The sequence below is a fragment of the Hypanus sabinus genome, chromosome 3, assembly GCF_030144855.1.
Source record: "Hypanus sabinus isolate sHypSab1 chromosome 3, sHypSab1.hap1, whole genome shotgun sequence".
NCBI classification, from domain to species: Eukaryota; Metazoa; Chordata; class Chondrichthyes; order Myliobatiformes; family Dasyatidae; genus Hypanus; species Hypanus sabinus.
Window position 1 is genome coordinate 171,035,098 of NC_082708.1, and position 27,489 is coordinate 171,062,586.

Consider the following 27,489-nt stretch of genomic DNA (forward strand, 5'->3'; position numbering starts at 1 on the left):
TTCTGTACGCTGCGACCTCACCTATGGTTCCAGCAAGCAGAAGCTCAATTCCACATTCGGCAGATAACCTCGGATGCCACACGTTACTACTATGTGGTGAGCTCCCTCGACCAGGAGACAGCCGCCCAGGTTGAGGAGTTCATACAGGAGCACGGCAAATACACAGAATTCAGAGCCTTGCTCATAAGGGCTTTCGGACTCTCACGGCGCAAGCGAGCTGCCCGCTTACTGCACCTGGATGGTTTGGGGGACAGGCCACCGTCGGCTTTGATGAATGAGATGCTGTCCCTGGCCGGAGGTCACGAGCCCTGCCTCATGTTTGAGCAAGCATTCCTGGAGCAACTGCCCGAGGACATACGCCTGCTGCTGTCCGATGCGGATTTCAGGGACCCCCAGAAGGTGGCGGCCCGGGCAGATGTACTGTGGAAAGCCAAGAAGGACAGTGGGGCGTCCGTCGCACAGATCACCAGGCTGCGCTCCCAGCAGCAAACCAGACCAGACCCGGCCGCACAGCCCGCTAACTCCAGAGGCAGGGGTGAGAAGACCAACGAACAATGGTGCTTCTACCACCAGTGGTGGGGCGCAGAAGCCCGCCCTGCAAGTTCCCGGGAAACACCAGGGCCAGTCGCCGCTGATGGCTATGGCGGCTGACCATCAGGATAGCCTCCTGTATGTCTGGGACAAGCAGTCGGGACGCCGCTTTTTGGTCAACACCGGAGCTGAGATCAGCATCTTACTTCCGACGAGTTACGACACCCACAACAGAGTACCGGGTCCCACCCTGAGGGCCGCAAACGGCAGCACAGTAAGGACCTAGGGCATCCGTACGGTGCAGCTACAGTTCAGCTCCAGCCGGTTCACGTGGGATTTCACACTGGCCGCCGTAGGCCCACCGTTTCTGGGAGCAGATTTTTTGCGAGCTCACAGCCTACTGGTCGACCTGCCAAGGAAGAGACTGGTCCACGCCGAGATCTTTCAAATGTTCTCCCTGGGTGAAGCCCAGTTGCCAGCCCCACACCTAGACTCCATCATGCTGTCCGACAACGACTTCACAGGGTCCTGGCGGATTTCCCATCGGTTGTTGCGCCGCAGTTCACGGCAGCCATGTACAGCACCACATCCTGACACAAGGACCACCCCTCCACGACCATGCTCGAAGGCTTCCCCCGGACAAGCTCCGACTGGCGAAGGAGGAGTTCAAGAGGATGGAGGAATTGGGGATCATATGGCGGTCTGACAGCCCATGGGCTTCCCCTGCACATGGTGCCCAAAGCAACAGGGGACTGGAGACCATGCGGCGACTACCGCAGGCTGAACGAGGCTACAATGCTGGACCACTACCCTGTGCCACACATTCAGGACCTTGCAGCAAACCTGCACGGCGCATGGAAGCATTGGCAAAACGCCGCGATGCTAGTGCACCCCAGAACAGACGTCACTACCGCCCACAGTGGACGCATCTAACACGGCAGTTGGTGGGGTACTGGAGCAACTCATCGCAGGTCGCTGGCAACCCCTGGCGTTTTTCAGCAAACACCTACAACCACTCGAGCTCAAATACAGTGCTTTTGACCAGGAACTGTTGGCGCTAAACCTGGCAATTCGGCATTTCGGGTACTTATTAGAAGGTAGGCCCTTCACCACGTTCACAGACCACAAACCTCTTACCTTTGCGTTCACGAAAGTATCCGACCCCCGGTCATCCCACCAGCAGCGACATCTGTCCTACATCTCCAAATGCACGACGGATGTCTGGCATGTCTCGGGGAAAGGACAATGTCATGGACGCCCTCTCCCACCCTAACGTCCAAGCCCTGTCCCAGGAGGTAGACTATGAAGCGCTGGCGAAGGCGCAGCAGGCAGACAAAAAGATCCCTAGTTACAGGACTGCAGTCTCCGGTTTGCAGCTCCAGGACCTCCCCGTAGGCCCAGGTGAGAGGACCGTACTCTGTGACGACACCACCGGCCAACCCCACCCCATCGTCCAGGCAGCCTGGCGGTGGCGCATTTTCAACCCCATTCACAATTTAGCGCACCCCTCCATCAGGTCAACTGTCCAGATGGTAGCCAACAGGTTCGTTTGGCACGGACTCCGCAAGCAGTTCAGTGACTGGGCCAAAACGTGCATGCACTGCCAAACAGCCAAGGTGCAGCGGCACACCAAAGCCCTGCCGCAGCAGTTCCACCCCACCCGCCAGCATTTCGACCACATTCATGTGGATATCGTGGGCCCCCTGCCAGTGTCATGAGGAGTGCGGCACCTCCTGACTATCATGGACCGGTTCACAAGATGGCCAGAGGTGGTCCTGCTCACTGACACCACCTCCGAATCCTGCACCCGAGCACTGATTACAACCTAGGTATCTCGCTTTGGTGTACCGGCCCACATTACCTCCGACAGAGGCGCCCAGTTCACCTCCAGCCTGTGGTCAGTTATGGCCAGCCTTTTGGGGACACAGCTGCACCACACAACTGCATACCACCCACAGTCAAACGAACTAGTGGAGCGATTCCACCGTCACCTGAAGTCGGCTCTCATGGCCCGCCTCAAAGGGCTTAACTGGGTGGACGAGCTTCCCTGGGTCCTGCTCAGAATTCGCACGCCACCCAAAGAGGATCTGCACACATCGTCGGTCGAGTTGGTGTACAACGCACCCCTGGTCATCCCAGGAGAGTTCATACCAGCCCCAAGGGGGCAAGAGCAAGAATCCACAGAAGTCCTGGGCAGACTACGCGAGAGGCTCGGTAAACTGGCCCCCATACCCAATTAACAGCATGGACAGAGCGCGACCTGCATACCCAAAGACCTGCAAGTTCATTTTTGTATGACGGGGCGGACATCGGGCACTGCTACAGTGGCCCTACGAGGGGCCGTTTACGGTGATCAGAAACAAAGGGTCCACATTCGTGCTGGACATTGGGGGGGGGAAGAGGAGGTTTTCACGGTGGACCGACTCAAACCGGCCCATGTGGACTTGGCGCAGTTGTTCAAGATTCAGGCACCGCGGCGCAGAGGCAGACCTCCCAAACAAAGTCCAACCCAGACTGAGGACACTGGGGGTTGTATCGCGAGTTCTGGGGTGGTGGGGGGGTTATGTGGCAACCCACTTCCCAGCGCACTCGAACTGGCTCACAAAGTGGCGCGCGCTGGCATTGAGGCCAGTCCCAAAGAGGGCGCCAAGCCTTCTTCACCAGCAAGGGGTAAAGCCCCGTGCGCGGGACAGGACTGTGAATATGCACCCCCTATGGCATTCCCGCCTGGGGAGGGCGGGAACAAGAAGGCTTTATAGCGAGGCCACGAAGTTTGAATAAACCTCTTTGCAACTGCAGCTCACCGACTACGTGTCGTTATTTCAGCGCTGCGTGTAGCACACCGCTACAAAGTGATCTTTTCAGAGTGTCTTTTACAGAAATGTTCAAGCAATCTTGGTGGTATCATGGCTTCATTAGGCAGTGCAGTACTGCAAATAAGACACAAGTAGCATCGCAGATCTAACGGGAACGACATTAAACCATACTCTTGGTCTGTCATATTATACTGACGCACTTTCTGGAGTTCAGTTTCCTAGCAGGATTAGAATTCAAGGCTTTGCTGCCTCACACCATTAACGGGGCTAAATTAAAATTTAAAACTGATCACCAACTGGAAATACCTGCCGGATGTTGACAACGGCAATGAGTTAACACGGATAGATTGGTGGTAGCAACACGCAAAGGAACAGCGAGGTGAAGATGATTACGTTGACAAGGATTCAGTTTGATCTGAATGTTAGTCTGGGCAGAGCTGGTGTTCAGCAAGCTACTATTCTAGTTGGCTCAATTAACCAATCGTGTAAGGTCTCATAATCCCCAAAGATGGCTCTTGACCACACATATGAAGCTGAGGTCACTTTGAAAAGCTTAAGAAGACTCCTTGGAGTCAGCAGGTTCAGTGATTGGCTCTATTTCAAAGTTTGGTTCCGGCCAGCACTGTATCGTTGCGCAACCTGTTTTCCATAGATCTGCCAAGAAAGTTGAGAGGGTGTACTTGACTTACCAATTGTTAAATGGCATGAACTCATTCCATGCCATGAGCCAAGTGAACTGTTGGGCACTCTGGTTGCTAATTTATGCATCCCTGATAAAGTCTGTTTGGTTGGTAAGGTCGGATGAGATTGCCAGGTTTCAGATACACTGACAATGAGTGTTCACTGCCTGCAGAGCTATGGTTCTTCCTGTGTTCCAGTGCCTCATCCTTCTTTTTGAAAGTGCCTGCTCTGCAAATGGTCAATTAGCTCTCATGCCTCATGTTAGGATGTTGCTTACCACCACTCCCACGAATCGTGAACACTTCCCCAACTTCTATTTTCCCTAATGGCCCCTTAAGACACAATCGCCCCCTTGGGGCTGATACCACCCCTGTTGGGAAATCACTAGATTACACCATTGTAATTGTCCCAAATTGTGTTGGTGGAAGCACAGTAACTGAATATACTTAAGAGATCAACAGAACTTTAGATATTAAGAAAATGTAAAGATAGAGTATGGAGTCTCTAAGATACAAGATCAGCTATGTTCTTAAAGAAAAGGTAGTGAAGACCTCCAGCATTTTGTCTGTGTTACTATGAGACTGCATGCCTTACTTTTATGTATTTATTAGTATGATAAAATTAGTATCATGGAGCAGGGCAATCTCAAATATTAATATTATTGGCCAATAATGAGAACTGTAGCACGTTAGGTGAAGTTATAACAACTTTCCTTGAAATATTACTTGCAAACATGTGGTATACCTTTGAAACCATCCTCAACTCTCATAATTGCTCCATCAGTTTAAGGTTAAACACAGATAAATCTGCACTTATATGAAGCATATATTCAGGATATTAAAGATATGCACTCTAAAATTATAAAATATCAAAAAGGTTCAATTAATTCAGAAATGAAGCTGGTACAGCTGTTTAATGAAATGCAGCTCCATACCAAAGTTTATACCTAACTCTATCAATGCCTGTAAGGAGTTTGTATGTTCTCCCCTTGACCATGTGGGTTGCCTCTGGGTGCACCAGTTTCCTCCCACATTCCAAAGGCATACTCGTTGGTAGGTTATTTGATCATTATAAATTGTCCCCTGAGTGAGCTAGGATTAAACTGGGTGATTGCTGGGCGGCGCAGCTCAAAAGACCAGAAGGGCCTACTCCATGCTGTATGTCAATTAGGAAAAATAAAATTCTATTCACCCGTTATAGAATCCTATTGAGTGCGTGTCTAAATGTCTCCTAAACATAGCAATCCTTTCCAATTAAAACACCATCTGGCAGTGTGTTCCAGATATCAACTCCTCTCTGTACTAGAAACCTAAGCCTCAAATCCACTTTAAAACTCCTCTAACTTTAACCCATGTTCGCTGGTTTTTGCAGTTCTTCTATGGGAAAGAATATTTAGACTATCTAGCTTTTTTATACCTCTCATAATCTTACATCTTTTTTCAGATGATCCCTCAGACTCCTTTGCACCAGGGGAAACAAGACAAGCCATTCTATTCTAAAGTCTCCCAATCATGGCTACATCTAGGGGAATTTCCTCTGCACTCTCAATCACATATCTGGCATACAGTGTATGGTGTATTGGCCTTCATCAATCGTGGAATTGAATTTAGAAGCCGAGAAGTAATGTTGCAGCTATATAGGACACTGGTCAGACCCCACTTGGAGTACTGTGCTCAGTTCTGGTCGCCTCACTACAGGAAGGACGTGGAAACCATAGAAAGGGTGCAGAGGATGTTGCCTGGAATGGAGAGCATGCCTTCTAAAACAGGTTTAGTGAACTTGGTCTTTTCTTCTTAGAGTGACAGAGGATGAGAGGTGACCTGATAGAGGTGTATAAGATGATGAGAGGCATTGATCGTGTGGATAGTCAGAGGCTTTTTCCCAGGGCTGAAATGGCTACAAGTGGGCACAGGTTTAAGGTGCTTGGAAGTAGGCACAGAGGAGATGTCGGGGTTAAGTTTTTTTTTAAGCAGAGAGTGGTGAGTGCGTGGAATGGGCTGCCAGCCACGGTGGTGGAGGCGGATACGATAGGAGGCTTTTGGATAGGTAGATGGAACTTAGAAAAATAGAGGGTTATGGGTAACCCTAGTAATTCCTAAGGTAGGTACATGTTCAGCACAGCTTTGTGGGCCGAAGGACCTGTATTGTGATGTTTCGATGTCTTTCCTTCTCTTGTATAGCAACCAGAAATGCACACAATATAACATGTGTAGCCTAACCAGTATTTTGTAAAGCTGAAACAGAATTTTTATATTAAATGCTCTGAAGGCAATGAAGGCAAACATATATACAGCTTCATCTCACTTGCATTGCCATTTTCAGAGAACTATATTACTTTTTGACCACATGGTTCCTCTGTTTGCCAACAGTTCCTAGTACCCTAACATTTACAGTACACATCCGACCCTTACCTGTCATGCAAAATGCTTCACCCTGCACTTGTCGGGTTTAACTTCCATCTACCAATGATCTGCCCAAATTTTTCAATTCACCTATGTCCTGCTATAGCCTTAGACAACCTTCCTTGCTCTAACGCCACAACTCTCATGTCACAGCAAACACACTTCCTATCTTCAACTCCAAGTAATTAACATACATCACAAACAGCAAAGTCCAGTACTGGTTCATATAGTCACCACTATTCACAGATTTACAATTAAAATAAAATATCCTTCCACTAGGATCCTCTGCCTATCATCAAGCCAATTTTGGATTCAATTAACTAGCTCACCTGAAATCCAGTATCTTAACCTTCCAGCCCAATCTAGCATGCAATCTGGTAAACCTGGTTGCCCTGCAGAAATAAAAGGAAATTAGCTGTATTCTTCTAATATCTTAGACCAGAAGACACAGGAGCAAAAATTGGCCATTCGAGTCTGCTTCACATTCCATCATGGCTGATATATTAACATCTCAATCCCATTCTCCTGCCTTCTGCCCACAAATCTTGATGCCCTGACTAATCAAGATCTGATCAAACTCTGCTTTAAACACACTCAGTGCCTTGGCCTCCAAAGCTGTATGTAGCAATTCACCACCCCAGCTAAAGTAGTTCCCCTTCACGTCCACTGTATATGAAAATCCCTTTATCCTGTGGCTCTGCTCTCTAGTCCTAGATTTGCCCACTATAGGAAACATCCTCTCCACATCCACACTGTATAAGCTGTTCAATATTCAATAGGTTACAATAATATTGCACTCCCAAAATGGCTGCTCCGTTTACACTTCCCTTCTTTTTATTGGCTCTTGCTAAGTAACCACAGGCAGTCCCCGGGTTACAAACGAGTTCTGTTCCTGAGTCTGTCTTTAAGTCAGATTTGTACTTAAATCGGAACAAGTACATCCGGTATTACTTAGCGTCAGTTAGTCAAACATTTGTCTTAGTATATAGTATATATTTCACCTTTCTATGCATATAAAACACTTAAGAAACGTATGTATTCCAATAATTAAACTATTGCGTTGCTTAGTAATAATTGTAGCTTTCATCGGGGCAGGGCCTTTCACATGGTCCATTATTCTCACTTTATCTTTTATCCTTTAAAAATGTTCCGATCATTGACTAACTGTAGCCTAAAGCTTTTCCAATGACTGATGATGTTTCACCTCTTTCCATACGCTTTATTATTTCCACTTTATTTTGAATCGCTATCGCTTCCCATCAACAGAACAGAAACACTGCAGGCAGCGGGTCCCGAGCTCCGCCGGCTCCTGAGGTCCGCTGGGTCCTAAGGACCACCGCACTGAATTCCTGGGGTCCTAAAGTCCACTGCACTGAGACAGGTTAAATGGGATAAGTGGGGGCTGTGCTGGGATTGGGTATTTGATCCTCCACAATATTCCACATGGGAATTTAAACTGGAGGTGGCAGTGCTTTTTTTTTACGAGGTCGAGTTGAGAGCTCGACATCAACCCAGCACGGATGGTACGGGAGTCACCGGATCGACATCAACCCCACACGGGAGCGATCTGTCACTGGATCGGACTCAGGAACCGCCATTCTCGAGCCCGGCGCTGATCTCACTGCGCCACCAGCCAACCGGAACGGGGGTGGGGGTCAGGGTGAATCTTGCTAAGAAAAATTTAAGCCAAATACAAAGTTACACATTCGACAGTGTCAACAGCAATGACTTAAAATGGCGGACAGTGTCGCAATCCAACTTAGAATGGCAGATGGCATTCTCCTTCCTCGGTTCATAAGTACGAGTTGTCCATAAAGTCGGATGTTCGTAACTCAGGGACTACCTGTAATAACCCAAGCAATCTCTCGCTCAGCAGATAGGACCCAACAGGTCCGGGTCGCTTTGTAAACCTACCATGTAAAGACCGCAATGAACTGCTCTCCAATCCACGCCATGATCTCCCAACTGGCAGTCTTGCTTTTGTTTCCACTGTATTCCAAGATAGATCTTATCTGCCCCTTACTCTTTACTTTCTTACAAATCATACATACCAGACCATCAACAAGTCCTTCCATGAACTATCCTCCACAACTTCCACCTGGATGAATACATACAAGATGATTCCATTTCTGACCTTATGCGTATCCTCACAAATATAATGACTGGGGGGCACACTCTTTCCGTACTCCAAATATACTTATAGAATGACTATAGGTATGGGCATTGGAGAGGGTTCAGAGAAGATTCACGAGAATGATTCCAGGTACGAAAGGGTTACAGTATGAGGAAATTCTGGCAGCTCTTTGGCTGTATTCCCTGGAGTTCAGGAGAATTGGTGGGGGGTGGGGGGGGGATCTCATAGAAACAATCAGAATGTTAAAAGGCCTGAACAGATTAGATTTGGCAGTTATTTCCCATGGTAGGGCAAGAGGGCACAACTTCAGGATTGAAGGATGTCCTTTTAGAACTGCCATGCAGAGAAATTACTTTAGTCAGAGGGTGGTAAATCTGTGGAATTTGTTGCCACAAGCGGCTGTGGAGGCCAAGTCATTGGGTGTATTTAAGGCAGAGATAGACAGGTTCTTGATTAGCTAGGGCATCAAAGAATATGGGGTGAAAGCAGGGGAGTGGGGATGACTGGAAGAATTGGATCAGCCCATGATTGAATGGGAGAGTAGACTCGATGGGCCAAATGGCCTACTTCTGCTCCTATATCTTATGGTCTTATGGATTTGAGTTTTTCCTAATACTCCCTTCCATGGCTCTCTTCTTAAGTACTCTCCTACATCTTCTGTAATTCTTAACAGACTCACTCAATTGCAGATGACTAAATTTGTCATGTTTCTTTTTTCTCCATAATCATATCTTCCATAACCTCAGTCATTGATTACTTCTCCATTTTGCCATCTTTGTATTTCACCTATACTAGAACATGCCATTCCTTAATTTTTGCAAACTTTCCTTATTTCCCAATTATTATGTTGTTTTACCGAAGAGCCCCTCGTGCACTGCTGAAATCAGTCTTCAGCTAATTTATGATTTATCTTGCTTTTATTCCTATTCATAAACATCTTGAAACTTATAAAACTGTGCCACTATTTCTGAAATATTCTTTAGCTGACACTTCTATTGTGTGCCAAGATTAATTTTTTTAAGACAAGTCAAATAAAGTCACTTTCCCTTGTTGGGACCCTTACACTAAAGCAATCACAGTCAATACTGGGAAAGTACTACAATACTACTAATACCCCTACTGCTTTTACACTTTTCTGTGATTTCTTTACTTCCCTGTTCCTCTAAATTCTGCTTAATATTGCAATGTAGATTGTATAACCTGAGCAAAGTGATTTTGCCTTTCTCTTATTATTAGGTATTTGCCATTATGCCTTGTTGGATGATCCTAGCAGGATATTCTACAATGCTCTCTCAATGCAACTTCTTCTACACTTTTAAACAGTCAACCATTTCCCCCCCCCCCCTCAACATGCCTCAAAAATCTATACCCTATACACCACCCAACCCTCCTCAACCTTTCTGCCCTACAAGAACCCTTGAAATAACTTTCAGGTCTCAGGGAGCCCCTGAATAAAATTACAGTGGACAACAAATTTTTTCATAAGTGTTGCTTCCTCAGAATTTTTTTTGTTTATGATAGACTGCTTGAAGATGAACACAAATATAATTTCAGACTACTTGTATCATGTAGGAATTTGAAGAAACATCAAATTAACTTTTATTGAATATAATGTGTTTAATTGCATAATGATGCTGATGCTTTGCAATAGTTCAACTAAGTTAAAAATATTTTGTTAATGATTTTTATTTGTACTCAGTGTCTGAGGCTTATCGCTTAAGTGTCCAACAATTCACCAGCATTGATGGATTCCAGTTGCCCTGGTATCTTTTTTCCATGACCGCAATGTCTTGGTGAAACCTTTCAACATGCTCGGCACTAACAGCACCAAGATTTGCAGGGGAGAAGTCTAAATGGGAATGCAGAAAATGAATCTTTAGTGAAAATTTGCATTTCATGGTCTTATATGCTTGAAGCATGCTTTCAACCAGCTGCATGTAGTTTGGTGCTCTGTAGATGTCAAGAAAAATTTCATGAACTTCCTTGAATGCCTTCCTTGTGATTTTCTCTGGTCCCACTAGAAATTCTTCAAATTGCCTATCATTGATGACCTGTTTGATTTGTGGACCAACAAAAGTGCTTTCCTTATTCTTGGCATCAGTTATTCTGGGAAGCATCTGTCTCAAATATCAAAATCCTTCATAAAAAATTTTGTGCCTGGTGATAGCAAATTCCATCTTTACAGTCCTGAACCCAATAATTGTTACTAAAACCCATCCTAACATGCAGCAGCCGTGCTGCCTAAGCATGCCTGGACAAGATAGGAAACTTTCCAGCTTACACTGTAGGCAACATTTTAATTGACTTGAATTATGAATTGAAATAATAAACATAAGTTTATTAAAAATGGTGCGTGATAGGGAAATTTCATGGCGATTTTCATGATCAGGAGCCCAAAATATATAAGATACACCTAAAGGTATTCAGGAAGCAAAATTTTTGTTATCCAGTGTTATATCTACAGCTCACAGTACATTAATGTGATCAGTAAAATAATTGTCAATGCTCTTTTGAGTAGAGAATAAATTTTTAGCCAACCTTTCTTGAAAAAAAAGGTAGTTAAGCTTAGCTTACCTTTCTTGAAATTAATCTCTTTCCATTTCATAAAATTTTAAAACTCTTAAGGCAAACATAATAAATTTGTTAAATAACTGACATAAGCCGAATGGGATTTAATTTTTCTAAAGGTAGGCTTGGTCAATTTAATTTAAATAAAGATTGTAAGTTGATTTTAATTAATGCTATTAACAACATGAAAACTTATTGACAATGTTGAATAACAAAATTACTAAAGACCATATAATAGGCATCCGTTAGTCTCGTGAGACCATGAATTTGCGCCTTGGAAGGTTTCCAGGGCGCAGGCCTGGGCAGGGTTTATGGGAGACCGGCAGCCACCGATGTTGTCCAAGAGAAGGGCACTAGGACCCAAGCAGCTTGCACCGGTGTCGTTGCAGAGCAATGTGCTGTTAAGTGCCTTGCTCAAGGACACAACGCGTTGCCTCAGCAGAGGCGCGAACCAGTGACCTTCAGATCACTAGACCTGATGCCTTATCCATTAAGACATACGCCAACACTAAAAACCATAAACCAAAGCAATATGAATAAATATAGCCTAAAAGACAATTTTATAAAATATAAAAAGGCATAATGAATAACTAAATGAGAAAACTGCCAAAAAAAACCCCAAAAAAATCACAATACAATTCACTTCTGAAGAATCCACCTTTCACAATGTTTGCAACAGTAAAGCGGCAGGCCAGCAGCTGAGTCGTAAAAATTCCTTCTTTAGAATGAAGATTTCCCTCCAGTTTTCTACTACACCAGTTCAGTCTGTTCGCTCTCATAAGTCAGTCGGTGGCACTTAAGCGGGTGTTTGGGGATGTAGTTCAGGAGGGAGAGACTGATGTCACAGCCCAAGATGGGGGAGTTCATTCAATGCTTGGAAAATGCACTTCACATTCCTGAACTGCCTACCATCCTCCCCTCAGTGCAATACAGGGCTTACCAATTATCAGCCTACCATCTCTCCCTATGCAATACAGTACTCACAAATTATCAGCGGCCTCCCCATCTCACATGAAAAGCTGAGAATGGAATCAAGCAAATAAGCATGGTCCCACTGCACACTGCCATACTGGGCTGTGAGACCTCTAACGAGGTTGCTAACAGAATTGCTCAGTCACAGCCCACCACTGCGAGCACCAGCATTGTGTCAGGCGAGGTTCAAAAAAGCAATGTTTTATTTTTTTAAATCACAAACTCTCATGGAACTCTAGGGCAGTGGTCACCAACCTCCAGACCACGGACCGGTACCGGGCCACAAAGCATGTGCTACCGGGCTGCGAGGAAACGATGTAATTTGGCGATATGAAACAATATGAGTCAGCTGCACCTTTCCTCATTCCCTGTCACGCCCACTGTTGAACTTGAACACACGCAAAGTCATCAGTCGCCTAAACCCTCATGCCAGGGTTCACTGGTTGGCCTCGTATGGCCGGTGGGAAGTGCTGGTGCTACTGGCCTGGAGAACAGACAGATGGTGCCGCCTCTAAACCTGTTTAGCACACCGAATATTCGTGGGGAACCTGGTGCTAAAATATTTGCAATCGACCTAATTCGGGCTCAGGATTTCGTAAGTAGCAAAGCTACTTCGCTGCGATCTACTGAAAGTCATCCCTCGAGCCAAACTTTCGTCAGTCGATAGATCCTACCTACCTACGGGGGGGGTGGGGGGGTGAGCGCCCAATCGCAGTCCTCGCTCGGTCGCTCTCTCCAGACTACGACTGCCACGGCCCCAGCATGGCGACCTCCGGCCCTTACCTTGTCCTCTCATCCCGCCCACAACCAGCCACACCTGGCCAAGGCGTCTGGCGGCAGGCGAGCAGGAAGCTGGAATTCGGGCCCGGAGGCTGCCTAATGAGGCAATGAAGCCCTCAAAACTGCTTCGGTACCTTGAATTCAAGCACCCTGCACTTAAAGACAAACCTGTTGAGTTTTTTGAGCGAAAAAAACGTGAGTAAGCAGGACAAAAGCAAATGCTGATAGCCACGAAAACTAAATTCAGAATAGACTGGACATAAGGAACCCCTTCAAGTATTGCTGTTTTCCGTTTGTGATTAACATCCCCCCCCCCCCCCCACCCCGTCAGCCGGTCCACAAGAGTTAATATTAAACCGGTCCACGGTGCAAGAAAAGGTTGGTGACCTCTGCCCTTGGGTTCCATTGAGAATCCTGCAGGACAGCATGGTAGCATAGTGGTTAGTGCAATTGCTCTATGATGCCAGCAATCTTTGATCAAAGTTTGATTCCCGCTGCTTCTGTAACGAGTTTGTATATTCTCCCATGACCACATGCACCTTTTGTGTGTTCTTGTGTCTTCCTACATTCCATAGACATATGGTTACAGTTAATGAGATGTGGAGATGCTATGTTGGTGCCAGGAATATGGCAATACTTTCAGAGAGCCTCCAGCACAATCCTCACTATTTGATTTGGTACAAATGAAACATTTCACTTTATGTTTTGATGTACATGTGACAAATAATGATAATCTTTAGTTTAATTGGGGGGGTGGAGAGAGGAATAAATAAAAAAATAAGTACACCGGAACTCCTGGGTAACGCACATGGGAAGGATGTAATGAGATCCCTTATAGAATGGTGCCCGAATTAAACTCCAAACTCCGGAATGTCCCAAGCTGTAATAATGTCGTGCCACCACCGGAAGGGAGCCCTCCATTGGTCAAGGTCGATCCATGGATATTCATCCTAGCTGTTTATGGATGAGCAAGCCAAGGCAGTATGAGCAAGCTTTTGCCATACAGAAGACATTCCTCTTCTCCACACAGCTGATGAAACCAATGGATTGGGAGAAACCAATACAGTTTGCCACAACTCATTAAGATTACGTCATGAGTACCTCCCAAATCCATGATGTATAGTTAGAAAAGGATGTGAGTGTATGAGAACACTGCCACAGGTGGGATCCCTTCCAAGTCACAGCATTCTGACTTGAAAGGAAATTACTATTCCTTCCATGTCACTACACAAATCATGCAACTTCCTATTCAACAACGAATGCAGAACTTCGGCCATGGTTGACAACTACCTTCAAAGATCATCACTGACAGGTAATAAATGTTGCATTTGCCAGTAAATTAAGAGTTGACACAATGAATGGCAAGAATAAAGTGCTTACTGAATGGTGTGTTGGTGCCAACACTTGTTTGTAATGTGAAATTTGCAACTTAGTGACAAACCAGTTACTTCAAAAAGAAACGTTTTTGCTAAATTTGTAGGTAACACAATATAAAACTGAAAGTTCCTAAGTAGCTCACATCAATTGGTGGGGATGGAAACTATCCTGTTGAAAATTTAACTCTTACCTGGATCAACTGGTGTTCCACCTGTATGGGAAAAATATTAAAATACACTTATAAATTTAGAAAATTTGTTTTGTTTTAACCATCTGCTGATCAGTTAAGTTTTGGACCAGCACTAGATTGCTAATTTTATTGAATGACTGGATTTAATATAATTTTTTTAAATAAATATTATTTTTTAAATGGATATAACATTGCCACTGAACAGATTCAATTAACTCAGTTCTTCAAAATATTTTCTGTATTATTAGTGAACAAGAGGGTGTATACTATTTGAGATCTGAACTGTTGAGGATAACTTGTTCAGGATGAACTTCACATAATGCATCTTTAAAGGTGAATAGTGCTGTAGCTTTTCTATCACTGGTATCAGGAAATGCACAGAAATTAAATAAATACTTTATATACATTTTGATAAAATTATAACATTCAATTGAACATAATGGAAGTGTAAACATGTATTTGACATATTTTGTTTAGACAGAATTGTACTAATTTTTAATGTAGATAAGGATTTCAGAAACGTACATATTTCCAGTAACTAGCTATCACACATAAATTTTCTATCAAAACACATTTCCAAAAATTACAGCCACTCCATATTTGAGTCTGTAGTTTAAATTAACTGGGGTTGAAATGCCTAGGCTATTATTTGTAAGAGTGATACAATCAAGAACTCCACAGCCGGTTATTTAGCATCTTCTCATTTGGTAATGAATATGAATTGTGATGAAGAACAGCCTAGAATCAAAATGTCTCTGAAAAGACTGGAGATAACCATCTATTCTAGACTAAGGTCAAGTATATCAAAACTGCCTTATCACGGCAAGATCCTTTGAAAATTAATTGGGCTTATATCACCAACATGTTTTTCAAAATTCATTATTAACTTAATAATTTACAATAAAACAAAATCACTTATTCAATCACCATAAATTAATAGCCTTGGTAATTAAAGAGCATAACAGTGCAAACACAATGGGCTAAATAAGCTAGTATTTGCAATAATCAAGCCAACTAGTTATTCAGTGATCCCTGCTATAAATGTGGAGCCTTTGTTTTCTTTAACCATGGTTACACACTGAAATATAAGACATACAATCCCCTGACATCATCATTTCAATTAATTATAGGTTGAATACAGACTATTCAGAATGTTTTAAAAGAATATTTATTGTGTTTTACTCATTTTATAGCTCCAAAGAAATTAAAATTTTCACCCGACTCACTGAAATATGCAAATTAAGTAATTATTTGCTCAAGACCCCTTTCATAAGGCAAATGGTAGTATTTTGAACATTCCGGTGGAGTCAAATCCCAGAATAATTGCTTCACAATTTAAGGGTGAAACTTTTTTTCCCTTTGGCAAAGCAAGAACTGAAGCTAAAGAGCAGCTAACTTGCCACTTTCATATTATGGAAAACATGGATGGATCAGAAAGAAGGATTAGAGAAGAAGAAAAAGGACCACAGTGCACAGTAGTCCGTGAGGTAATTTCCTCCCATACTTCAAACACAATGCATGTAACACAAATGCAAGAAACACATTTCATGCACAGTAAAAGGTTAATGTGTGATAAATGAAACCCATGCACCTTCTTTGCAGAATGTGGTTGATGATTAAAATTTTATAATTAATACATTTTCTCCACACATCACAAAGAAATGCATTCCTTAATAAATCAATGCAACAAGTTCAGTATTTTTTTTCTGTTCCAGCACAACACAATCACAGCAGGATTTACTTTCAAGCAAAAGTAAAACTGAACAAAATGGCATGAAGCAGCTTGCTCTACCTGATGTGGGAACGGCAGTCGTTTCGGCTGATGACCCATTGGATTTTCCGCTTGCTGTTATGGATGGACTGGCTGTAGCATTAGAATTTGTAATGTTTGGAGTCACTTCCTGCAATGGTTTATTTGTTGCTTCAGCTGTAGCTATAGTAGAATTCACACTGGTAGCATCTGTGGTATTAAAAGTTTGTGAACCATCTCCAGTCACATTTGCTGATCCTGGGTTGGGGGTACCCTGGGTTGTTGAGTTTTCTAGTTGCATAGTTGAATTTATTAAGCTTGAGGTGATGATGGTGGTGGCAGAAGGAGAAACTAAAAGTAAAAAGCAGATCAAAAACTGAAACCGGCTAAGGGCATGCACTAAATAAATTATCCTTTATATGAATGAAGCAGCTAAGTAAAAAAAAAGAGGGAACAGAAGTATTACATAGAAAAATATCTTTCATATCACACATTACTAAACTTAGTCTATTAACAATGCAAAATTCATTTTAGATTCATCACATTCAGAAACGTCCAATTCACAATATACCATCAGCATATGTTGAATTCAATATCCAAGCAGAAGTACAACTGCTTTAATATTTGTAGATTTACCAATCTGAAATACTTTAATTTTCATTTTATCTTTGGTGTAGACTGTGGCGCAATTCATTTTAAATATGACAGAGATTTGACTTTTTGTTATTCATACTCAAAACTACTGAATGATATAATATTTTATAATTCAAAGTTTTTATACTGGAAATTAATCTAAAACATGGTTTTACTCAATGACCATAAAACAAGCAGCACATGGGATTATAATGCAGTGTCTGCTTCAGATACCAATGACCTCCAATTACTTACCTGTTGTGTTGTGTTCATTAGGACACACAGGACAACTGCAAATCAGCAGCAAAAACAGAAACCAGATATCCATGGTAATGCTGGAAACAAAAGTGAAAGTAGATAATTTTAGCATAGATGTATTTTGCAATATCTCAACTGTATTAAACTTATCACACATATTTTAAGTTTGAGATATCTCTTAAAATTGAGACAATGAATAGTCAGTTACAGGAATACAGTCGGCCCTCTTTATACGCGAGTTCTGCATGCACGGATTCAACCAACTGCAGATTGGGAAAACCCAGAAGTTCTCTCCAGCACTTGTTGTTTGAGGATGTACAGACTTTGTTTTTCTTGTCATTATTCCCTAAACAATACAGTATAACATTTACATTGTATTAGGTATTATAAGTAATCTAGAGATGATTTAAAGTACAGGCAGTCTAAGTCAGATTTGTGTGCAAGTCAGAACAGGTACATCAGGTATTATTTAATGTCAGTTAGTCAAACATTTGTCAGTATATAGTATATACTTTACCTTTCTCTGCATATAAAACACTTAAGAAATGTTATGTATTTCAATAATTAAACAACTGTGTTGCTTAGTAATAATTGTAGCTTTCATCAGGGCAGGGCTTTCACAATCTCCATTATTCACACTTTATCCTTTCAAATTGTTCCGATCATTGACTGACTGTAGCCTAATGTTTTTCCAATAACCGATGGCATTTCACCTCTTTCCATACGCCTTATTATTTCCACTTTATTTCAGTTGTGATTGTTTTCCATCAAGAGACCAGAAACACTGCGGATTCAACAGCAGTCACGGGCAGCAAGTCCTGAGCCCCGCTGGGTCCTAAAGTCCACCGCACTGAGACATGTTCATTAAGGGACTTGAGCATCCGTGTTTTTTGGTATCCGCGGGGGCTCCCAGAACCAATCCCCCACAGATAAGGAGGGCCAACTGTATAGCAAAGAATGTCGTGACAAAATTATTATGCAATTTCACAGCAATGATTTAGCAAAGGAGTGCAATAACTAAGAAGATTATTTATTGCGAACTTGCGAAATACACTTAGTACTATTCATTCTTCACATCTCCATTTATTTTGCTTGTAGTATGTTTAAACTTTGTTTTCAGTCTTGCTTGTAAAGTTGGAAACAATTATGTAACTTTACTGCCCTTTATCTGAACTCCATAAATGAACTACAGTTCCTAAAACAATGACTGTATTAAAAAAGTGCATTGAGGTGATGATGGCTGGTTCTTTACTTGCGAAGATCAGGAAGAGAAAAGAAGAGTCCTCAGGAGTGACAAGATGATTGTTGGTGACTGTGGAGACAAATGCTGGATCTGCAGACTATGGAGCAGTGGGGACAAGGGAACAGCTGGGATGCAACGCTTGGGTAGCAGGATTCTTCTTGCATCTTCCCTTCAGCAGTCGCTCTTCTAGATTCCTCAAAATTCTTGGCTGGTCCATGGATCATTGAGGTAGTACAAGGGAAAATAACAGATTGCACAGTAAAGTGTTACAGTTGCAGAGAAAGTGCAAAGCAGGTGAACAGTAAGGTGCAAGGCCATAACAAGGTAGATATGAGGTCAAGAGTGCATCTTATCGTACTAGGGTAACTTCAATAGTCTCAAATCTCTTTGAGACTGGTGGTACTTGCTTTCAGGCTCTCTTTTAAATCTTCTGCTGTATTGCAGGGAGTAAAAAAAGAGAATGCCCAGGATGGGTGGATTATTTGATTACATTGGCTGCAGCAAGTGTAGGCTGATCTCAAAAGGGGACACCGAGCTGTGTGTACATTTCTGCAGTTTCTTGCAGTCTCAGGCAGAACAGTTGCTAGAGTAGTGATGTATCTATTCAGGGTGTTTCTTATGGTGTGTTGATAAAAATTGGTGAGGGTCAAGGGAACACACCAAATTTCTTTAGCCTCAGAAAGTAGAGGCACTGGTACTCTTTCTTGCACAACTCATGAAAAAAATCTGCAAATGATGGTCAAGCTCAAAAGTGAATAGAAAATACAGCAAATTAGGCCAATCTGTGGAAGAGAAATAGTCAATGATTCAGGCTGAAGGTTCTGACAATGTTTGTTTTTCTTTCACAAATGCAGTTTGACGCTGATTTTTTAAAATAGCATTTTCTGTACTGTCCAATTTTCCACATAATTTTGAGACCATACATAAGTTTTCAGTACAGTTTAATTGAAACTGATAAATGTACATAGCTTATCAAACCTGGAGCTGGAAATGCAGTTAAAAGGGGAACAGTAAAATTTCAGGTCCTTGACAACATCTCCTTTGATGAAGGATTATTGTCCACGAACATTAACTTCACTTCTTACTCCACAAATGTAATCTGGCATGCATCTTCTGGTTTTGTTTCCAATTCTGGTCACGACACTTGAACCATTATGTAGAAGTCTTAATGGTACAGCCAAGACCTACAAGAATGGCTCCAGAGGTTTGCAGATTTCAACAACAAGGTTACAAAGGAGGTGGTGGATTTGTTTTCCTTGAAACAAAGGAGGTTGGGAGAAGATTTGATAGAACCAAATAAATGGTCTAGATCAGGCAAGTAGAAACATTTTACAAATTATTTTTCAAATAAACAGCATCAGTTCAAGAAACAAGGAACATGGATTTTAAATTGTAGGCAATTAGATCATGGGGATTTGGGGAAAAACATTTTTAAACTTGCAGTCTGTAAGAAACATTTAAACACAATGTATACCTTTATACTGAGATTCGATATGCACTTGAAGAATAATTTACGTAACTAAAAGGTAAATGGACAGATTGACTTATTATACGAGTGCAATACAGTGTACTGCACATTTTCCCTGTGGCTAGATTTTGTTCCACATCCCTACACTAGGTGCAATCAATTGCCCTGTCTCAGTGGCTGATTGGAGAATGAAGACAGTAAAGAGTTTACAAAGAAAGTAGTGGAATGGGATTGCTATGAGAGTCAGCATAGGCTCAATCAGCTGAATGTTACAAGGAATTAAGAGAAACATAATTATTTACAGCTGAGCGGCCAGAAGAGAAAAATGTGTGAAACTATTTTCAATGGAACGCAAGATCCATTAAAGTAATAACACCAAATATTTAAGTAATAAATGGTAGACTCTAAATAGACTTTATGTCAGTATACCGTAAATTCCAGTGTATAAGCCCTAAATTTTGGTCCTCAAATCAGGGAGTCCGCTTATACTTTGAGAAAACAAATACACGAAAGACAGGTCATATTTATTGGCTGCTTTTGAGTCAAATACAAAAGAAAATACATTCATTCCACTATCAACGCATGAATTCTTTGAATGGTTTGTTTGAACTCACATCTTGTGGCTGGAGCATGGATGTCAAACTACTGGGGATGACTGCAATGTCCGTATTTTCAGCTTTCAATGTTGCTTTTGTCTCACCTGACAAGTGCACTTTGAACATGTCCCAGGCAAGTAGCGACTTTTCCTTCCTGAAGCCTTCAGGACGTCGATGCCACATCCCCTTAACCCACTTCAAGCAACCTGCTTCACCCATCCAGCCATGGTCTTGAACGTAAACAACAACCACCCACGGGAATTTTTCTTTCTTTCTGAATATTTTCCTCTTAAAAATCACCATCAGTGGTAGTTTGGTCTCATCAGCCATACACGTTAACACGACAGTAAAATGTTGCTTCTCGTGTCCAGTTGTTTTGACAAGGACTGTTTTCTCCCCCTTCTGATTGACAGTGGAGTTGCCAGCAAAATCAAAGAACATTGGTGTCTCGTCCATGTTACCAATCAGTGAGAGCAGGTAAGAATGTGCCTTTTGATGCTTGATTACAAACGATTGGAAGGCCTTACTCTTATTCTCAAGTTCACTCGGCAACTTCAGAGCAACCTTTGTTTTTTTTGTCTCAACACAAGATCACGTCTATTCATAAATCAGGTGTACCAACTTCACGTAGTGTTGAAACTTTCTCTGACCTCCGTGTTTTTTTGGCCCATTTCAACGCTTGAACTCAAATAATTTCTCTGGTAATAATGTATCCAGACGATCGCTAGTAAATCACCCACTCTAAAACCTTTTCTTCCAGTACTGGCCACTGGTATGTTTTCCCGCGGTTTGCACATTTTGCCTTTGGCATTTCCCTCAGCGTGTCCTCTGCCTTTCTCCAGTCTCTCACTTGTTTCTCGTTTACACTGAACTTAGTAGCTGCAGAATTATTCGTTCCTTTAGCAAAATCGACAACATTCAGCTTGAAGCCAGCATCATATCATATTTGTTTTAATCTTTTGTACATGGTGGTCGCAAACTCAATACGGAGTACAGGTACTGATCCCGCCACCCTGTGTTATGTTTTAACGAGGCTTACAATGGGCGCTAAATGGTTTTACGGGGATTACATTTCAGAGGATTCTTTACCATTGGGAGCCCAATCCAAAACTTCCCTGGTTTATTTATTAGGAATTCGCTTATAACGCTCTACAACATGTCGGCCTATTTTCTTAGCAGGTACTGGTTCACAAAATTTCCAGGTTCCGGATCTGGCAAAACTGAGTACCGCCATGTGAGATCTTGCAATCTTTTCTGGTTAAGTCAAAAACCTGTACAAAAGGGGTCGGCTTATACAATGATAACATGAAAAAGTCCGTTTTTAAAACCTTGAAAATGGGGGGGAGGGGGGGTTTCCTTATACACTGGGTCAGCTTATACACCGGAATTTACGGCAAGTTAATTTTTTTAAATTGCTTTATTAAAAAAAAGCTTCACAAATATCAACTGCCTTTTCTTAGCTTTGTCATTCAAAGTTAAGAACAACAGACAGCAGGTGTTTCCTCATTACATGTATCTAGAACAGTGCAACACAGAAATAGTCCTGTGGCTGTGCCGAACATGATGCCAATCCAGATTAATTCCATTTGCCTTTCTCTGCCCATTCAGGAACCTGTCGAAATGCCTCTTAATGTCACTAATGCTTTGCTTAGACCATTTCCTGGTATCACATTTCAGGCATGTCTCTGTGTAATAACAGAAACTTATAAATCTCCTTTAAACATAACCCATCTCACCTTAAACATATATTATACAACCCTGGGAGAAAGAATCTGATTGCCTACTAAGTATATGCCTTTTATAATTTATATATACTTTCAAAAGGTTATTCCTTAGCTGCCAACACTCTCAAGAAAACAATCTAACTTTGTTCAAGCTCTCTTTATAATTAAAACTCTCAAATCCATGCAACATCCTGGTGAGCATCTTCTGTGCCCTCTCCAAAGCCTCCACATTTTTCCTGTAATGTAGTGACCAGATTTACACACAATACTTTAAATGAAACCTAGCCAAAGTTTTATACAGCTGCAACATGACTTCCTGACTTTTACTCAGGGCTCCAACTAATGAAGGTAAGAATGCTATGCATCTACCAATCCCATTAATTGTGTTGCCACAATGAAGGTGCTATGGGCTTGCACCCCAAGATCACTCTGATCACCAAATTTTCCGATGGTGCTTCTAGATACTGTGCAATAGCAGAGCAAAACTAAACTATATGCCAATCCTAGTGTCTCATGAACATTCATGCAGCTAAGATAGCTATCCAGCAAAATTGGACAATACATGCAGCTATAGAAAATGTTACAAAAGCCAATGATGGAACAATGAAATGTTAAAAACTGCAGAAACTGCAGGTCTGAAATATCTTTGAAACAACTATTTCATTAATTTCCCCTGCTTTCTTCTTAATTTTTTTGCAAATACTAATACAATTGTAATTGTTCAGTCCAATCATAAAATCAGTATTTTCTTCCTCAGCCTGGAATTAACATCTTTTGCCTTGCCAATGGAGTCTGAATGCAGTCAATTTAGGAAGCACAATTTGCAGAAAAATCTTTTTTCCAGCTCCTGAGAAAACAGCCAAATGCACCACCTGCAAAGGATGCATATGTGGCTTCTGGTTTTCAACAGGATACAAAACCTGGAAATCCCTCTAGGATAATGAAAATGGCAGCAATCATTTTGGTGTCCAAGAAGAGTAGGGTGAGCTGCCTGAACAACTATAGCCCAGCTACACTTATATCTACTGTAATGAAATTCTTTGAGAGGTTGGTCATGGCCAGAATCAACTCCTGCCTAAGCAAGACCCTGGACTCGCTGCAATTCAGTTATCAACACAATAGCCTGACAGCAGATACAATCTCCCTGGATCAGCTGGTTGATTGGTGTTGCAACAATGGCACACTCAACATCAGTTAAACCAAGGAATTGATTGTGGACTTTAGGAAGGTGGAGTCAGTATTCATCATGGGATCAGCAGTAGAAAGGATGAGAAGTTTCAAATTCTGTGGTGCCAACATGTTTGAAGATCTATCCTGGGCCAAACATATTGATGCAATTGCAAAGAAAGCACAACAGTGGCTATATTTCATAAGGAGTTTATGGAGACTTAAGACTCTCGGAAATTCCTACAGGCGTACTGCAGAAAGTATCCTAACTGGTTGCATCACTCTCTAGTATAGAGGACCCACTGCAGAGTATTTGAAAAAATAACAGAAAGCTGTAAACTCAGCCAGCTCAGCCATCATGGACGCTAGCCTCCCCAGCATTGAGGACACCTTCAAAGGGCAATGCCTCAAAATGGTGGCATACATTATCCATTATGACCTCCTCAGGACAGGACACAACCTCTTCTCATTGCTACCATCAAGGAGGAAGTACAGGAGCCAGAAGACACACACTCAGCGTTTCAGGAACAGCTTCCTCCACTCTGTCATCAGATTTCTGAAAGGACAATAAACCCATGAACACTACCTTACCATTTTTCTTCCTCTAATTTTGCACTACTTGTTTAATTTAATTTTTATATGAATTTCTTATTGCAATTTATATTTATTTTATGTATTGCAATATACTGCTGCCACACAACAAATTTCACGACATATGCCATTGATATTAAACCGTACTCTGATTCTGAAACAGTTGGATGGTAATCTTCAGGGAATTCAATTCCAGTAGGGATACATTCACAAAGCAAAATTAATGTAGAACATACAACAAAAGAGTCACTGCAGATACTCTACTTAATTCAAAAATCCATTAAAGTATACTGACACAAAGCTTGAAAACAGATATTTCTATATTGTATCACAAAGCTCCCCCCCCCCCCAGTAAGAGCACAGAACAGCTGAAACTGAAATTTGAAAAGCAAAATTAAAAACTGGAAAAGCTTGGCAAAGTCAGACAGCTTCTGTGGAAAAAGAAAGTTAGAATTTTAGACCTGTAACCCTTCAGCAGAATGTAAAAAGGGAGAAATGCAAGTAGATTTATGAATCAAAATCAGAAAAGTAAACTGCAAGAAGATACATATACAGCTAATATGAAGAGGTTAAATGGGCTGAAACATCAGATTAAGTACTAAATAAGGAAATAGTAGGAATCAGAACCAGGATCAGGTTCATTGTCATTGACATGGGTCATAATTTTTTTTTGTGGCAGCAGTATAGTATAAGACATTAAAAATTAGTGCAAAACAGCAATAGCAAGGTAGAATTCATGGGTAGGCAAATTTCAGGGACAGAAGAGCAGAATATTGCTTATAAAAGAGTACTTTCCGCTTACTTTCCGCTCTGAGAGGCAACGGAATCAGAATCTGGTTTAATATCACAGGCATATGTTGTAAAATTTGTTAACTTAGCAGCAGCAGTACAATACGATATGTAATATAGAAAAAATAATTAAGTATATATATTACAGTAAGTGCATATGTATATTACATTTGTTAAATTAAAAGTAGTGCAAAAACAGAAATAATAAAAAATTGAGGAGTGTTGATGGACTCGATGTCCATTTAAGAATCGGATGGCAGAAGGAACATGCTACCTGACTAGGCGGAGAAGCCAGGTACTCTTAACATTTAATTATGTAGATGGGCTCAGAAATGGCTAACAGAGTGAGTGCAAGTGACTAAGCAATATCAAATGGTCCTAGCTATTACAGCCTCCATACCAGACAGTTTTACGATCAGTCAGAACGCTCTCAACCATACATCTATAGCAATTTGCAAAACTTTGGTAGCATTCCAAACCTCCTCAAGCTCCTAACCAAGTAGAGCCACTGGCTTATCTTCTTTATGATTGCATCAACGTGTTGGGCCCAGGATAGATCCTCTAAAATGTGATACTCAGGAACCTGAAGCTGTTCATGGGCTGAGCAACATTAACCCCTTAATGAGAAATAGAGCTTGTTCTCTCAGCTGTTCCTTGTTTAAGCTCACAATCATTTATTTAATCATGCTGACATTGAGTGCAAGGTGGTTGTTATGACATAAATCAACCAAAGGATCTTTCTCACTCCTGGAAATCTCATCATCATTTGAGATTTTACCAATTGTTATGATCTGGCAACAATAAACATAGAATTGAGACAGATTTTTTTTTATAAACAAAGAAACATTTATTTAAACTCAGCTCAACAACAAATGAAAAGTAAACAAACGACTAACTTAACTGGAAGTTAACTGCTATACAGCAACTCGAACAGTTCTTAAAGTGATAAATGCGAACATAGTTCTTAAAGCGAGAAATGCGAAGTCTTAAAGTGATAAATGTAAAAGTCCAAGTGATTTAGATAGTCAACATGGAGAGACTTTCCTGAAGTAAAGAATTCCTCGATAATGTGACGTTACTGCTGATCCCAGCCGAAATATGCTCCGATTTACAACGAAGGAAATAAAAACGGCTTAAAGGAACTGACCTTTTCCTTGATGAATAACACTGCCCCAACCCTTTCAGCCCTTACACGACAGGGATTATCTCAGATGCAGGTTACTAATTCCTTGAACAAAGATTCAACAAGGTCAATCCTGTATTACCGCCGATGACACCAACTTTACTCAATCCTTTGTGTTCCCACACTTCGGCAAATCTTCACTCTCCAATACTTAGACTTTAAAATTAAATCTAAGATACATCAAACATAACTGGCAGTGATTTTAAAAACTGCCAGTACTACTTACAGTAGAAAATAAAACTCCACTTTAAACAAAACTGCAAAATGAGATGAATACGCAGCATAATGGAGTAACTGACAAATTAAACAATGAACTGACCTGCATCACAGCAAGGCTTTCCCATTTTATACCTGTTGGAACAGGCCATCACATGACCTCTCACTGGCGGGAAAATTATATCATGATACCTCACACTGGTGGGAAATTACACCACCCCACCATCATAAGACCATCATGCTCACCAGATACTCAATTACATCATGGTCCTAAGACAATCACAAGATACCCACGGGGTATGTAACACAATAATGGTATCATCGATGAATTCGTATATGCTGTTTGAACCGTGCTTAGACACACAGTCATGAGAAAAGAGTGGTTTAAGCATGCATCCTTAAGGTGCACCTGCATTGAAACATCAACTTCACTTGTCCCATCACTGAACTGTTCCCACAACCTATAGACTCACTTTCAAGGACTCTTCATCTCATGTTCTCATTAGTTATTGCTTATTTACTATTACTATTATTAGTAGCATTTTTTAATTTGTATTTGCAGTTTGTTGTCTTTTGCACATGGTTTGTTTGTCCATCCTGTTTAGAGCAGTCATTCATTGATCCTATTGTGTATATTTGTATTAACGTTGAATGCTTGCAAGAAAATTAATCTCAGGCTTGTATATGGTGTCATACGGTTGCAAGAAAAAGTCCATGAACCCTTTGCATTTACCTGGTTTTTTTCTGCTTTAATTACCCATAAAATGTGATCTGACCTTCATATACAATGGTGGTAGAAATTTTCTGAACCTTGTAGAATTTCGCTGTTTCAAAAAATCAGAACTGCTTGCAACTATTTACCTAATTAATGGGCAAAACAAAACCAAAAATGGCATTGTAAATCACTTTAAACACTTGGAATTATTTCAGCATATAATTGTTGTGGATATTTACTCTGTAGCCACATTATTAGATACAGGAGTGGAACCTGGGGTGGTTTTCTGCTGCTGTAACTCTTACACTTCAAAGTTTGATTTGTTGTGCACTTAAAGATGTTTTTTTGCACACCACTGTTGTAACGCATGTTTATTTGAGTTATGGTTGCCCTGTCAGCTTGACCAAAGCATTCAGAAGAAACAAGGCATTAACAAGGTGTTTTTGCCGATGGAACTGCCACTCATTGATTTTTTAATTCTGTTTTTCATACCATTCTCTGTAACCTCTAGATACTGTTGTACATGAAAATCCTAGGTGATCAGCAGTTTCTGAGATACTCAAACTTACTCATCTGGCATCAGCGATCATCCTTTCATGGTCAAAGTTACTTAGATCACATTTCTTCCCCATTCTGATGGTCTGAACATATGAACTTCCTGACCATATCTGCATGATTTCATGCACTGAGTTGCTGCCAGGTGAT

The 27,489-nt window shown here is 41.6% G+C and overlaps 1 protein-coding gene across 3 annotated transcripts in view; it reads right to left on the minus strand.

Annotated features, from left to right (window-relative positions):
* ptpra (protein tyrosine phosphatase receptor type A) overlaps positions 1 to 27,489 on the minus strand; it is a 219,091-nt gene that overhangs the window by 100,016 nt on the left and 91,586 nt on the right. Inside the window, exons 3-6 of one of the 3 annotated variants that reach the window (XM_059965670.1) lie at positions 17,090 to 17,169; positions 16,244 to 16,552; positions 14,452 to 14,472; positions 6,760 to 6,822 (exon numbers count right to left, since the gene is read on the minus strand). In XM_059965670.1, the coding sequence (XP_059821653.1) occupies positions 6,760 to 6,822; positions 14,452 to 14,472; positions 16,244 to 16,552; positions 17,090 to 17,162 (466 nt within the window). In that variant the 5' untranslated portion in view covers positions 17,163 to 17,169. The remainder of the gene's footprint in view (positions 1 to 6,759; positions 6,823 to 14,451; positions 14,473 to 16,243; positions 16,553 to 17,089; positions 17,170 to 27,489) is intronic. The other 2 variants (XM_059965671.1, XM_059965672.1) reach the window with 2 other exon arrangements.